General features: G+C 36.2%; 1 protein-coding gene across 2 annotated transcripts in view; it reads left to right on the top strand.

The window, feature by feature from the left end:
- Nucleotides 1-16,051, top strand: part of LOC147070019 (uncharacterized) — a 46,504-nt gene that overhangs the window by 24,906 nt on the left and 5,547 nt on the right. For both annotated transcript variants that reach the window (XM_085949852.1, XM_085949851.1), the window contains exons 10-21: nucleotides 2,459-2,588; nucleotides 3,739-4,013; nucleotides 6,105-6,228; nucleotides 7,184-7,304; nucleotides 7,914-8,154; nucleotides 8,910-9,031; nucleotides 9,389-9,542; nucleotides 10,398-10,554; nucleotides 10,636-10,782; nucleotides 12,181-12,448; nucleotides 13,043-13,175; nucleotides 14,016-14,293. In XM_085949852.1, the coding sequence (XP_085805978.1) occupies nucleotides 2,459-2,588; nucleotides 3,739-4,013; nucleotides 6,105-6,228; nucleotides 7,184-7,304; nucleotides 7,914-8,154; nucleotides 8,910-9,031; nucleotides 9,389-9,542; nucleotides 10,398-10,554; nucleotides 10,636-10,782; nucleotides 12,181-12,448; nucleotides 13,043-13,175; nucleotides 14,016-14,293 (2,150 nt within the window). The remainder of the gene's footprint in view (nucleotides 1-2,458; nucleotides 2,589-3,738; nucleotides 4,014-6,104; nucleotides 6,229-7,183; nucleotides 7,305-7,913; nucleotides 8,155-8,909; nucleotides 9,032-9,388; nucleotides 9,543-10,397; nucleotides 10,555-10,635; nucleotides 10,783-12,180; nucleotides 12,449-13,042; nucleotides 13,176-14,015; nucleotides 14,294-16,051) is intronic.

Here is a 16,051-nt window from a genome sequence, read left to right as displayed (position 1 = left end):
AGTATTTTTTTTAATTAGATGTAAAAATTACATAGTATATACCTCACCACAGGGCATCTTTAGAAAAGTGGAAATGGAGTAAGTCCATTCTACCATCCCCACGTTTGGTGACCTGGTTTGTGGAGTCTCCTTTGAAGAGAAATGAGCTTAAGCTAATACTGAAGCTAAGAACAGGACACACAATGGGTAAAAGATTTGATGTCCTCATAGAAAGAAGCGATTAGCAGCTCTGCGATGAATGTGATGTTTCACTGTGGCACAGGTCGCCGTAAGCTTTCTATTGGAAAGAGATAACCGTATACTATACGCTCTCCAATTTTATTAGATTCAATTTGAACATTAATTCAATTATCATAGCTGATTTTGGCAAAATTCATGAATTCAAGAATGAAAACCTAACCTAAAAAATATTCCAGTATATCAGCTATTTTAACCACTCTATCGCCGAGCGCCCGCCGGTGGGCACTTTGTGATGTCATTCACACGCCACGCGCCCACCCATGGGCGCTTTGTTTTAAAATCGTAATGAACGTGTCTAATTATTTTTTTTAAATGAAAGACACCTCCGAATATCCCAATGAACCATACACCACACAGAAGTATTCATAAATCAAAGTAGTTATCAAGACAATACGATCTTTGTATCTAGGGCTGACACATATGCCGGCGTAAAATGACATGACATCACTGTTGGACAATTTTTATTATTTGTTTATGTAAGTCTTTTCTAAGTGTCTAGAAACGAAAACGGCAATAATTGATGAAGAAACGCCTATTCCACTTGTGAACAATGCTGTTTTTGTTTCTATAATTTTTAATAGCCATAATAATTTTACGACAGGCGCCTCATTATTCATATCCATAAGTTGAGTGAATAGCTTTATTTTTACGACTTCCATAATATAAAATTAAAAATAATTTACCCGATAAAAGTTACAAGTGACAAGTGACATGGGTAGCTTTGTAATGCGCTGTCCAAATGAAGCAATACTTTGCCGCATTTTCGAGCGAGGCGAGACGCGCCAGACGGAAATCACCGCGAGTGCGGCTTGTGTGGACATCGCGAGACTCAAATCGTATCATGTGGGCAAAACTTTATATGTATGTATTGCAGTAGTGTTTTATTATGATTTCCGATAGAATAATATTAGATGCATGGTTATATTTGCCACTTATTTATCAAGTAATATTATATTTTTGTTTCATGTTGAGCGCGTTTCAGTGTGCATTTCATAATTTTTCTAAGTTTGTAATATTATTTCGTAAATTTTCGGTGAATTTTATTATTCCTAAAATAGAGTACCTACCTATAAACATTGATAGTGTGTAATAGATATATTTGTGTGTTTGTGTTTTGTCACCCTTCAAAATGGAAGATGATCATAATAATCCTGAGCAAGAAGCCGATGATATTTTATTTTCGACACAAAAATCCGAAGATGATAAAATTATTGAAATAAAATAAAAAATCTAAAAAACACTATTATAGAATTTTTGATGAGATGACCCTGAAAATGATGACCGTGAATAGTGATGACCCTGAATAGTGAAGACTGAATTCTAAGTGAAAAAATACATCAATAATAATAAAAGTGAAAAAAATACTTATATATAATATAATAATATAAAAAATAATATAAAAAATAAATAAATATTGTTGGGTGACAGCCCTGAGTGAAAAATATATCGTAGTTTTCCATGAAAAATTAATACAATCTATGTTACCATACATAATATGTGAGTATTACTATACATTATATATTTATTTCAACTTTTTCTATTTTTTTTAGTTTTTTAAAAATGTGTGGCATATAGGTGTTAATTTGATTTTAACTCTTGGCGATAGAGTGGTTAAAAATTTGTTTGCTGCGGCTCCCTGTGAAGTGTAAACCGACAAGAACCATGTTTTATTTAGACATAAATTTTATGTCAGTACTATACGAGGCAAAGAGGTTGGATGGTCTTTAATATACGACCATATATTTCCGATACAACATTTCACGGTGAAGTGTGATAGGGCGAACTGCGTCCTGAAAAACATGCAATATTGACTTATGGGATTGTTCCCCCCGGCCATCGATTTCATTTACTTGATTGTAAAGCAAAAAATTACAAAAATGTTCTTCAAATTTATTACAGCCTACAAAAACAATTTAATGAGACGGGTGTGATTGCATATTTTTACATAAATAATTATTTATAAATATTATTTATCTATATCGGATAAAATATTGTGATCGTGTGAAAATTCAACTTTGAAATTTTGACTGTATCGTCTAGTGATCACATTTTTCTGTTGTTTTTTTCAAATACTGAAATATTTCGCAGCTCCCTAGCAAGAGCTTCAAGGAGCCGCGCCCCCCAGTTTGAAAAGTACTGCCATAAACAAACCCAATCTTGTCATATAAAGTCACAACATCATTGAGTAAATGTTACTTGTGTTTTCTTCTGTTATCAGGGCTGCTGAAGACGTCTTTGCGCAGCAGAATGCGTGGAACGCACACCAAGAAGCTGTGTCGCTGTGCACGGCACACGGCCTCACTCAATCGGCTTATTTCATTCAGCGGGACCTTGCTTTCATGAAAGAGGTACGATTATTATGGTTTTCCACTAATATTCCACAGTGACTAAAACTTATTTTAGTATTTAATACTGAGAATCCTCCTAATCCGGCACTTCAGAAGTCTGGCACGTTTAATTATCCAGCACTATCTGAAGGCATTTTGGTTTTTTGTAAATTACGAGAGAGAGTTTTGAATAATCAATCATTTTGATAAGACAATCGTCGATAAGAGATTATATGGAATATTCATTTCATATATAGGAAATATCATTTTTATGTGATTTATTTTCCAGTTTTCCATAATATATTCCAGTAGTCTAACAATTCTAGTATACAATCTGACACTATCAGGTTTTATATTGTGCCGGATTTGTGAGAATCCACTATATATCCTCGATAGTCCAGTCATAATAGGTCAAAATAATCCCTTACCTGGAAATTGGTAATCACAAAGAGACGCTTTACGTGGCTGGGACACGTGTTCTGGATGCCGCCAAAGAGTGCGACACTTCGTACCCTTGTGTGTCCTCAAGGATTCCGTCGCTGTGGACGGCCCTCCCTCACCCTGCAGCGGTGCTATAAAAGTGACCTACGTGTTACAGATCCCGCATGGCGGGATGCACAAGATTTGGTGATGGACCGAGGGAAGTGGTGCGAACTTGTGCTTGCCCTATGCCCCAATGCTGGGTTGTGACAGGGTGAAAGAAGAAGAAGACCTGGAAATAATTCCGTTTGCATATGCATCGTGCTAATGCACGGTAATAACATGTCAAAATTGCACTCTACAGTGGCACCAATGGGTATGGCAAAAACGAGTCACAATTGTATTGCTAATAATTGCAAGCATTGAAACAGGCATTGTATCTAATAATACTAATACACAATGCATATCGACCATGGTGGCACTATAGAGTAATTTAACTATACATGCTGTATTACAGCCGCCATTTTAGTAAATGGCGGCTGATTAAGCTAGCGATCCAACTGTACTAAGTAATTCAGAATAACTATGGTATCTGAGATTTCAAATTCCATTTAGTTTTTTTTATTCACGACAGAATATAGCCAGGATTTTGCCACATCTTGTAGCAATTAGTGACAGGGTTCTCTACCTTGTACCTGGATATATACTCATCATTCTTATAATAAGTTCGTAATTTTTATGATGTTTGTAGAGAGAACCCGTGCTACTGAAAGAACTGCGCAAAGTGAAAACTCCAACGCGCAGTTTTCAATGGCTAACCCAGATCTGGCTGCCGGCCAACTGGATCATCAGGCGCAACTTCCAGGGCCAGTCGGAAGTCATCCCGACTGTGCTGACCAATCAAATCACAAGCATAGTGACGCCCCGATCCGATCCCAGCCAACCCGTTTTTCTCATTGAGAAAGAGAACTCAATAACAACAACCACTAGATGGCCGATGTGGCGATGGATTAACTATTGCCACAGGTGGTTGTTTTATGATTTTATTTTCCGCATTATATTAATATTTAGTTTACCACTGCTATTGGTACTTAGATTATATCGTTGATGTTTTATGTTCAGGATGGATCTACTGTTAAGGATAGTATTTTGTATATAATTTCGTATTGTTTGAATTTTTACATTAACAATAATTGATAAACCAACATTATGTTTTTGTTACAATTTCTTGTTTGGTATGGTCCAAAGTATACCTCACCAATAAGCTCATTTCAATTTATTTATTTACATCATCATGGACTTTACAAATTAATAATTCAAGACGTTCACATTATTCAATCACTCAATTATGTTAAATAAATAAATTACGGTGGCCTTCATACTCCAATGCGAAAGTCACTGACTTCTCATCCGGGGGCTCCAAGTTTGATACCTGGTGAGGTCACAAGACATTTATGTGATTTTATCAAAGCCTGTGTACTTCTGTGATTGTTCCGCTGCTACTACTATACTTACTACTGTCATTGGGCTTGATGGCCTGTTGTAGTAGTAAAAAAAACTACATAGGTCCTCGTTATCCGAGGATACTCGGATAATCAGGACCCTCTGTATAGATTACTCAATATTGCAAATTTCTCAAAAATTAATAGTCAATTGCAAACTTCAATAGAAAGTATTGCCTGAATATTTTACTACATTATATTATTGAGTAAACATTAAATGATTATATTGTAATATGTGTGATAATTTAACAATTTGAAGAAATTTTGTAACCGTGGATATTTTATGAAACAATTTTAGAATGAGGACGTTTAAAATAATATGTATTAATTTATGCGAAAAGATAGGGCATTATAATGATTTGCAAAGTGTTCAAAGACTGTTCATGCTTAAATGTCGAGCTTACCTGAATTTTTTAATTTTCGACCATATGCCACAAGTGTTTAAGTGCTCTTTAATTTCGTGCGTGCAAGGCCGGCCATAGAAAATGAGCATAATATTATGTATACTCGCTGTACACTCATAATACTGGCAATTGTTTTAAATAATTTAATATATTGTACACACAATGCCATCTCTTGGAATCATGATGAAATACAAGTCTTTATGATATACCTACTTTTAAAATATTTCCAAAAAAGATGTTTACAAGGTTTAATTTGCGGCCCGCCAGGTATCGTAATGCTAATACTTCCCTGCATTTAATGGTTAAACGTTATAAAAACAGGAAATAGAAACGTTGTAAAAATACAATAATCAATGTGAACACTGAGAGCGGTGAAGAGTCTACCGAGAGTGTTAAACAGAGCGTATTTGAAAGATAAAACCACGTCCATCCAAATACTCACGTAAGTGGAATATTTGACCAAAGCGAGATATGATTGAACACAGTTTTATGTTATTATCAAATTCACAGATTCAACCTATATACAAAACATCAGCAATATTACTTGACATCTATTTCTTTTCATAAATCTTTTTATTTTTTCCATAGCGTTATGTGCATGATAATATTTTCAGTGATTATTTGAGTCGTATAGTATCAAAAGTAGATCTGTGTGTTATTTATTCATCATTTCGAGAAAATGATGAAAAACGTTTTCTTGGGTTTTTTTAGTGTTATAATAGCATGAAATACGTTTCTACATTTAGAAATTAGAAATTCAATTCAAATTCAACAGTTCTACTTTTGTTTCCAATGTATCGAACAGCTATAATTCTGATACCAAGCCCTATTTTCCATCACAATTTTATACCACACAGATATGATTTTGATTCGAATATTATATTGCTAGTTGTACATTATGGTCAGAAGAATAATTTGGCATACTTAGTTAAATTTCGATACATTTGCGACAGTTCTACTTTTGATACTATACGACTCATTTAATCCTTTGGCATATTTCTATTTTTAAAAATAGTATGCTTTTTTTTAAAAACTAAATAATTTATTATCAAGTATCCATTTTTGACCATATATCACCGATATATTATTTTTGGCAACTTGTTTTTGAAACCCATTAATTTTGTCTATTGCTTTAATTCCACGTGTTGTTGCCGTCGCTGTGATTTATTACTTGTTTTATTTTTGAAAGTGGCAATGGTTTGATTTGACAGAACTTGGTGTTGGAGTTGGAATGCGATGTTCCTATTTGGTGTTGTCATTCCGTGGTGTTCCCCACTTTCCCTCAGGGCCCTTTTCTATATGGAGCCTTTTATGCCCGACTTGGAATTATCGCAGGTAAGTGCAAACACCTTCTATAAAATCTAATATCAGAGTAGCCTATTATTTCCTCCAGTCCTTTTTATTGAAGAGAATTTTTTTACGAGCAGTACAGCAAATTTTCTGATAGAGTAAATCTGGCTGATGGTAAAAAAAAAGTCATAGCCGATTCATCCAACCAAAAACTTTTTGGTTGGCAGCCAAGAACGCCACCAATTGCTCCATAATGAATGTGAAAATTTTAGACTAGACTAAGGGCCCTATGCATAGTCATACATACTTATTTAAATAAATAGACTTATGGGTTATCTAGTTGATTTCGGGGTGCGAAACCGAATGCATTGTGCATAATGAGTAGTTCATGGGATCCTTCTTCTAACCTAAATCCTGAAGCCTATGCTGACATAAAATTAAAATTTTTTTATTAAAAAATGACATTGCCATGTTGTTAAACTGTCAACTATACGTAATAGGTACGTAGGGTTCATAATTCTGATGTCTTTACATTTGGCTCTTAGTGCACACAACTACTTGATAAAGTACATTGCGTTGATTTTCAGTTGGACCGGCCAACCACATAAATTGCTCAATTGTCACATAGATATAAAAAAATCCTTGGAATTGGAGATTATTTTGGTTATTTTGTCTTTTATGACACATGTCCCTACCTATACAAAGACTATTTAACTGATAAGTAACTTTGTGAGTGTGCCGAAAACCTCAATGGAAGTGAAGATGGGATTAAGTGATATAGTGATAATGATAATTCCAAGCACAATTGCCGTACTTTGATGATGATGAAAATGGAGAGCAAAACAAAAAGTTTCGTTTAATAACAAACCTTTCTACGGATAGAAAATTTGCCTGAAATAGCTCCCACTCTATGTATATCTGATATTGATGGCAGAAAGTGATGGAGGATGCCTGTCTCCGCAGTATATTTTATTATTAAAGTGAAATTTATTTTTTTCAGGTGAATGGCACGCTGTTTCCTCGTAAGAGTAGCGTCACGCAAACCGTATGTTCTCGTTTGATCTCGCTATGGCGGCACATATCAAAGTCCAGAACGCACTTTGAAACAAAACCGGATACAGGTTCGTCTACACTTTGTTTCCCATGTACCATAGCGTGTTCTGTCCATATTTTTGGATATTTGTTTATCAATTGGATGGATCATAATATATCAGGAAGGTTTAAACACACAATCATAAGCCTACTAGGTTTTTGGTCTCTGAAACACAAAAAAAAATCGAGGTACAGTACACTCTCAGTAATTCGCCGCTCGATTATCCAACTACTATAATCCGCCGTTATTTTTATTAGTTGAAAGCACAAAATCAAGCTCTATAATTCGCCTGAACAAGTGGTTGTGTCAAGTGATTCACTGTTTAATATTTAGTTAATTAACTTGGTTTATAAATATGTATAATTTAGTAAATACTTGATTTTGATTATAAATAAAACCGTAATATGCTAGTACAAATTTCTCAAAAAAACTATTTTGACGAAATACCTGTCTTAATTTTTACCATATTTTGTATGTATGCACTATAATCCGCCGCTTTCACTAATTGGACATTTGTCTGGTTTTTGGGATGGCGGATTACTGAGAGAGTACACAAGATCGTTTTGTCTGTACTCTAGCTGGATTCAAAACAAGTGTTCGGTATTGGCTAATGTACCATTTGTATTTATGTCTGCAGGATTTATAGGCAAGGGGCTGACGCGGCACATCAACCGGATGTGGAACTACATGATAAAGGGGACCCTGGGTACTCTCTTCATCCTGGTGGTGTTTCCACTTGGTTGTTTCCTTGCCGCCGCACTCAGTCTAGTGGCCGCTCTCACCACCTTTCTCTGGATGCCACTGCTCACCCTTCTGCTGCATTTGCTAATGGTCACTGTCTACGATCTGGACAGTCCTGATCCTGCCAGAAGAAATAGGTAAATCTGCATTACAGTTATTGTGTCTATATAGTTACATCAAGAGTGTCGATAGGTTCGGAGTGTACGTTACTTTAAATGGCACCACAAAGGAAACTCGCTACTTGAATGGAAATAGCTGATTGTATTGTCAGAACTACATTGCCTCGTAGACGGTACCAAATTGAGAGGCCATCCACAGATTGAAACCGTATGCGGTTTAGAACCGTGTGCCATACTAAACTTATTATTTTTGTTCATGGAAATATATTGTCGTATCCGTTTATACCATACACTTACACAACTTAGTGAAAATATATTTTCATGAACAGAAATCATTAGTTGAGTATGGCACATGGTTCTAAACCGTGTACGGATTCAGTCTATGGATGGCCTTTGAGTCACCTTACAAGTATTCAGCAACTGTATGCTGAGCTTCAAGAACAGACGTTTTCCATAGTTATCAGGTTATGGAGATGTGCGTTCGTCAGAAATAAGGAGTTTTAATAAATTATTTCTTTTATTCAACGAATAAGATACAAGATTTCAGAATGTAACATTCTATATACTGAATATACATAATTTGAAAACATCTCATCTATATACACACAAAAAATCATTTTGTAGAAAAAAATGTGATAGGACTTGAACTTGTATATGCCGGATTCGGGCCAGTATGTTTTACCAATAAAACTACGGGAATCTTATTGTTATACATAGTAGAATAGAAAATACGATAACCAAATACTATGTATATTGTTTTAATCTTGTTATAGATTTTTCATCATAGTGGAAGCAGTAATATGGAACATTCTTATCCAGGGATGTATACAGCCGATCCTCGCTCTGTTTGTTGCCGTAGTCCTGTGTCCCATCGCTGCATTTCTATTATTTACAGGTATATACATAGCACTTTTATACATTTGTTTTATTTTAATAGGTTAACTATTAAGATTATTTTAGTGTAAAAAATTGCACATTGCATATAAATGACATTATGCTTGGTGGGTTAGAAAAATATTTATTAAAAATAAATAGTACCTAATTTGTATGCCGACAAATGTAGTGTCCCTTCAAAGGAAAATATTTGATTAAAATTATTTGATACTCATCCCACTATCTTTTTTTATTTCATCGACATTTTAAATAATATAATATACAATCGTATGTATTCTGATATAAGATAGACATAACATTATTGAGGATCCTCATTGATTAAATTCTGAAATGGTGATCGTTACCTCTGCTGTTTCAGTGGGTGTTCTGAGGTACTGGATACGGCTGGGGTGGGACGCTATCTTGTTCCAATGTGTGATACGAAAGCGCGGTCGCGTGCCTTCATGCGACAGTGCCTTTGTCAAAAGAATCGCAGGACCAGGTCTCGCCCAGGATTACTACTTCCAAATAAGGTAAAATATTTTAAGTAAGAGTATGTCGAAAATCTAAAAAATTATCATTCTGGACTGTTGTCATTTTGATGTTCTCTGATTATTTATTATCGAATTCGTTTAGAAGCCATTATATCTACGAGCTATGTGTCTGCTACATCTCCATCAAAGGATTTGGGCGTACTTTATTATGTCGCTTTTATCATTTGCTCTCTTATCCATTTGATCGTCGAGATACAGTAACTCTCTCAGTAATCCGCCACCCCAAAAACCAGACAAGTGTCCAATTAGTGAAAGCGGCGGATTATAGTGCATGCATACAAAATATGGTGAAAATTAACAGGTCTTTCGTAAAACTAGCAAATTACGGTTTTATTTATAATCAAAATTAATCATTTACTAAATTATGCTAAATATTAAACAGTAAATCACTTGACACAACCCGCTGTTTAGTAAGGCAGATATTCTTGAATGGCTTAGGATTCCTGACTTTCCCTATGACCCAAATCTTCATTTTTTGTGTCGCAGTTGCATTGAAGCACATCATAATAATTGTGATACGGTCCTTGGGCACTTTCCTCCCTGGTACATTACTTTCTTCGCAATGAATGTACGTTTTACGAAGGAGAAGTTTCCAAAATAAACCCGTCTCATCTGCGTTGCATACTTGTACGCGGCGGACTACTGAATTTGACAATCGAATACCGGCGAATTATAGAGCTTGATTTGGTGCTTTCAACTAGTAAAAATAACGGCAGATTATAGTAGTTGTCGGATAATCAAGCGGCGGATTACTGAGAGTGTACTGTATGTATAATGTTTCTTAAATTAATTTTAAAGCACCTGTCCTTGAACATTGTTAATTTACTTATGCAGACCTGAGCAAGCATTGGCCGCGCTGGAGTCTCGCATGGAACTAGATGAGCTGGCCTCCTTCCAGCAGACCACAGAGGCAGCCATCACCCAGCCGCAAAGAGATTTTGCCCAATTCGTTGAGGCATGCTTCGGTCCCTTCTCTGTCCAGCTAGCCAAGGTAACAATCATGAATACATTCACATTGTACATACATTTTTATACAATTGTTTCGTAATTATTATCAATTATGACTTTCCAGACTGGTCCCTATAAGCAGCTCGAAAAGGAAGGCAGTGATCTGATAGCGTCGTTGCATGAGAAATTGGAACGCCGCAGAAGAGAGCTGAATCTCGGTTTGAGTCAAGCCATCCGATCCAAGATCAAACTGAACACAATAGATCTGAAGGTTAGATGTGAACTAGTTCATCTAATTTAAAAAAGTCAGTGGTTTTCTAAATTTACCCTTTCACGGCACCCTTAGTGTAGAAGGATTCTTTCACAGCGACCTAGAAATGTTTTGCAATTAAAAAATTAAAAATTGACATTCAGAATTTTTCTCTTACTTACTTACCTTACTTGAGCGGTTACATGTAAATTGTACCTACAACATTTCACCATGTCACAGTTCGCTGTGAGCTTTCTAATCAGAAAGAGGTGACCATACACTCTACGGTCTCCAATTTTATTAGATTCAATATAAACATTAATTCAATTTTCATAGCTGATTTTGGCAAAATTCATGAATTCAAGAATGTAAACCTAACCTAACCTAACAAATAATCCAGTATATCGGCTATTTTCAAAATTTGTTTGCTGCTGGCTTCCTGTAAAGTGTAAACCGACAAGAACCGTGTTTTATTTAGACATGATTATATGTCAGTAATATACGACCGAAAGTGGTTGGACCATAGAGGTAGGGTTGGACGGTCTTTATTACACGGCCATATATTTCCGATATAACATATTCCGATATATAATATTCAAGAATAAAAACCTACCCTAACCTAACTTAACCTTAAAAATAATCCAGTATATCGGCTATTTTCAAAATTTGTTTGTTGCGGCTCCCCATAAAGTGTAAACCGACAAGAACCGTGTTTTATTTAGACATGAATTTTATGTCAGCACAGAGGTTGGACGATCTTTAATATACGGCCATATATTTCTGATACAACATTTCAGGGTGAAGTGTGATACGGTAAACTGCATACATACAAGTTTCCGTACACGTACTTGAGCTACCATTCGAAAGTGTCCGTATCAAAGTTTGACATAATAATGTGTCGATTAGTATCAAATTCGCCACAGACAGTCCACTATAATTTTTTTTAAAGATTTTTACGGCTACATATTGAGTTTATATAAGCAAAGGAATACTTTGTGTGCAGAACAAATGAACCAACGTCCATATTTTTGGTTGAAAAATTCATCATATTATAAGGTGCAGGTGGCTATATTGGTAAACACATTGGAACTGATGGATGTGGGTTCGAATCCCGTTCTGCACCATATTTTTCAGTCCCGTTCGGCACGCCCACGATGGCCTAGCAGTAAGGTATCAGCGTTTAATGTTGTGGTTCCCTGGTTCGAATCCCAGATATGGCAAATTCACATATTGTTTACCAATGTGTGTTTAGATGCAGTGTAGAGTGTGTAGTGCAGATGGACCTAATAGGTTGAACTAGTGGTTAACATCCATTTCCTGTAAAAAAATCTATCAATTTGTGTTGACATATCCACTATTGATACAACCTTGTTGAATGAAAAATAGTTTATCGACAGTGATTGTTTGTCCTTAATCTAGATTGTCATCCAGCAAGCGGCGATGCTTCTCTCTCGTTTCTACCCACTGAACGTGATTAGCCGCCTGCGCATGTCAGAAGAGGAGTACTGGGAAGGAAGAGGGCTCAGTCCTAATGACTGGGCGGGCCTCGCCGGGATTCTGTACGCTGATCTCTTTGGCTTAGATTTCCTGACACCACTCGGAGAGGCCGACACTCGCTTCAGACTAGAGCCGCATCAGCAGGCTGATCTTTCCAGATATGCCGACATGGTGCACACCACAGAAATAGGTGAGAAGAAAAGACTTTTTTCTAGTCTATGTTCCTTAGGTGGAGTATGTGGACACCATCACCCTGTGTCTTTGCCGTAGACACCTTATGGATAGTATTTAGCGGCCTTGATGCCAGATTCCGGTGTGCTTGAAGTAAAGGTAGGCCAGGTAGAGACTTGGCGTTTGTCCAGTGTCATTTCTTTAACTTAAATGTGAGAGGTTGCATAGTCCTTTTTCTTGCCTCAATTTAACTGATAAAAGTTTCACTGTATGTATCTGTTCTCGAAACTAAGCATTCGATTATTTGAATCTTTGTAATGTGCCATGATTCTAACCTAACCTAAAACTATACTGTCAAATTGCAAGGGCAGTACTTGCTTTTGACCGAGTACAACTGGAGATTTTGTTTGGATATGTTTTTCCAGCTATTCGGACAGCACCTATCTTTGCAAAGGGCCATCTCCGATGATGTACATCTCCAGATATATAAAGCTGCTAATACTCATGAAGTTTTGTATGTCTTTTTTGTTTTCTCGCATTAATTTTAAGCCAAATACATACAAAGAGTGTTATTTAAAAAAAAAAAAACAATATTTTATTTCATGTTCCTCAGTGGAAGGCGGTCCAGATCTTTTGGGAGCCGTGTACAGTCCCCGCGGTAACATCACAGTGCAGCCGCCTTGCCTGGACGTATCGGCATTCAACCCTCGCTCCAGATTACTCACAACACCCAAGGAGAAGAGAACGTAATGATATATATATAGAATATGACAGAACCTTCTAAAACCATTTATTTAGTGTGAATTAGAATCATTCACTTATTCCACATAACATAAATGATTTTATAATTTTTCCATTTTTATGTTGCCATATCTTCCTGGCAATCCAAAAAAAGTATTGATTAATGGGATGTATGAGTATTTTATTCACCCGCACCAGTTTCTTTAAAACATGCGTTAAATGATAGTAGTGTTTAAAAAGACCACTGTTTTCCGAGTTGATGCCGTGAAAGAGTCGATCGGAAATCAGCCGCTAGATAGACAATGGGAAGTGTAGTTGTATGCGATTTCCATTCTGTCATTATGTCTACAATAAAGAAAGATCAGTACTACGTTGAAATTTTGTTATCACCTAAAGAAAATAGCTACCGAAGGATACGATTCGACACTGTGGCCAGAGGCGAAGTTATGACCAGAGACAGGTACAGGAACTTTTCTAGTCAATCGGCCCTAATTTAAATTATTACCTACTATACTTACACATATAAATAAACATATGAACAATGAAAAAAAATTCTCATGAAACAGAATGAATCTTATTGTCTAATATTGAACGGCTCGGAAGGCGGTAAAAATGTAATAAAAACAACATACTAATTGCATTATTCACGATTTGGTGCCCTGCTGAGTCAGTGCCACCCTTTACTGTCGCCATGTATCGGTGCATTGAATTAAGTTTATCTAGGGATTATTAAAAAATTCTAATATTTAATGGCGTCTGTCCTAAAAAGTTAAGGTTTACAATCTCCATAGGATGTTATCAAGTATACTAATTTACTCTGACTTATAAAATGTAAATTGATGCAGGGACGTGAATCCAACACTGTCATGGGTCCGTGGCACACTCCCCCGGCCCACTCGTAGGCCGTGGTCAGCGTGGAAGAGACCGGCCGCTCCGAGGCACGTGGCCCTTCCTGCCAGGCCTCCCCAGCCTCCCGTGCCTCTGCCTGTCCCCCATCCTATCACGGTCGCACTCATTATTTACAATCGGGATGCGGAGACGCCGATCCCGCTGGATTCTGACCTCTGCGCCGACATCTTGAGGGGGATCGAAGAAGCTACTTCGGATCTGGATAATACTCAGGGTTTGTACACTTGCATCATTTTTGTGTGAAATTTGGTTGAGGTGAAATATTTTTATCAGTGGCAAAGGTTGCCTGTTGGGGGGAGTGAGTGATTTGTAATCTATAGCTGTAATATTAATTGAATTAACTTAAAAATAATATCATATATCAGGATTTCAAGTTATACACATTTATATTTTTTATAAAAATCGATGTATTTTAAAATAGATATAAAAAATATTAAAACGATGAATTAGTCAAAAATCTAAATGACAAAAAATCTAAAACTTAATAAACTAAATCTTAACACATTTTGCGCGGGCCTCAGTACAAAGGCACAGGTACACGCAGCGGGCGAAAACCAGCGGAAATTGACCAAACTATCAGTTATTTTTTAATGAAATTTGGAATTCACACTCACCATATATTGCTCCTCAGTGCTGTGTTTCTTTTTAGAACAAATTGTTTAAAATAACATAAGTACATGGTGCTAATCACATATTTACAGGAAGGTTTCGTAAAAAATATTCCATTCACTATAAATAAATTCCCGCACAAAAATTATTATTCTATTATTTGGATAAAGTATGATATTTATGAAAACACTCACCCCTGTGTAGGGGGACGTCACAAAATGTACACATATAACTAGTCAAACTTTTCTTTTTGTGCACCGAACACACTCGACACTGTCTTTGTGGGTATTTTTTTTTACCATCTGTAACAATTTTTATCATTCGATGCTTCTTCATATCGAGTGATAACCTACCAGGGTGATCACTTTTACCCACTCTTCTTGGTAATCATGATGTAGATGGCCCCGCTTCTTCCAAAATTGCGTCGGTTTCAACGATATGGTCGGCTATCCAAAATTTGCTTATACTACGCAAAAACTGTTTGTAAGTTAGCCTTTTGGTCGGATTTAATACTTTATAAACTTTAAAAGAATTAAAAAAAGCACAATTTAACAAATACATGACAACTCTCTTTGTCCATTTTTTTGTTCTTCGTATGATCGAGTAGTAAGAGAGATACTGATCCGTACGGTCAACCCCTTTCATATATTTATTATATTCTATAACACATAGCGGTTTCCAAATGTGTAGTCTCGTATTCCAATCGATGTTGTGACTCTCTAAAATGGTAGATGGATGTATTGTTGAAATCATTCGAACATCTCTCTTTGATTTCCAGAGTTGTAACAATACATCCTTTCGCCGACGGAACATACTCTGTCCTGCACTAAGATTGACGTGTTTAAAACATTCTGGGAAGCCTCGGTTTATTCGCATTGTTCCACACGTCCTAATTTTATTTTCTAAAAGTGCTTCACTGGTTTTTACACTATTATAATAATTGTCCATATAGACATGATTCCACAAATTTAAATACGGACCAAGAAGCAATTGGATGGTGTCTAATAGTGGTTTTCCTTGCCCACTGTAAATGATCAGATTACAGATGTATCCCGTAGTGGCTTCACTGACCATGCGCACTAGGATACCGTATTTTATTATCTTAGATGCATTATAGACTTTAAATACAAGTCTTCCCCGCCACGATATAATACCTTCATCTAAAGAAAGTTCCCTTTGAGGCTTATAAACCGAAGAAAACCTCGGTATTATGTATGCCATAATTGGCCTAATCTTTTCGAGGCGATCGCTGGAATCCGTAATGATATCGTTATTTGAAAAGTGCCACGATTGCCAAATTTGTCTAAAACGATCACGACTCATTGTTTTAGAATATATTGGTGTTTCTATACTCGGATCAGTA

This window comes from Rhyacophila brunnea, unplaced genomic scaffold (assembly GCF_057557595.1).
Source record: "Rhyacophila brunnea isolate RB1 unplaced genomic scaffold, BYU_Rbru_1.0 scaffold_22, whole genome shotgun sequence".
Taxonomy (NCBI): Eukaryota; Metazoa; Arthropoda; class Insecta; order Trichoptera; family Rhyacophilidae; genus Rhyacophila; species Rhyacophila brunnea.
Note: the sequence above shows the minus strand (reverse complement) of the source record. Positions and strands in the feature narration are given on the sequence as shown.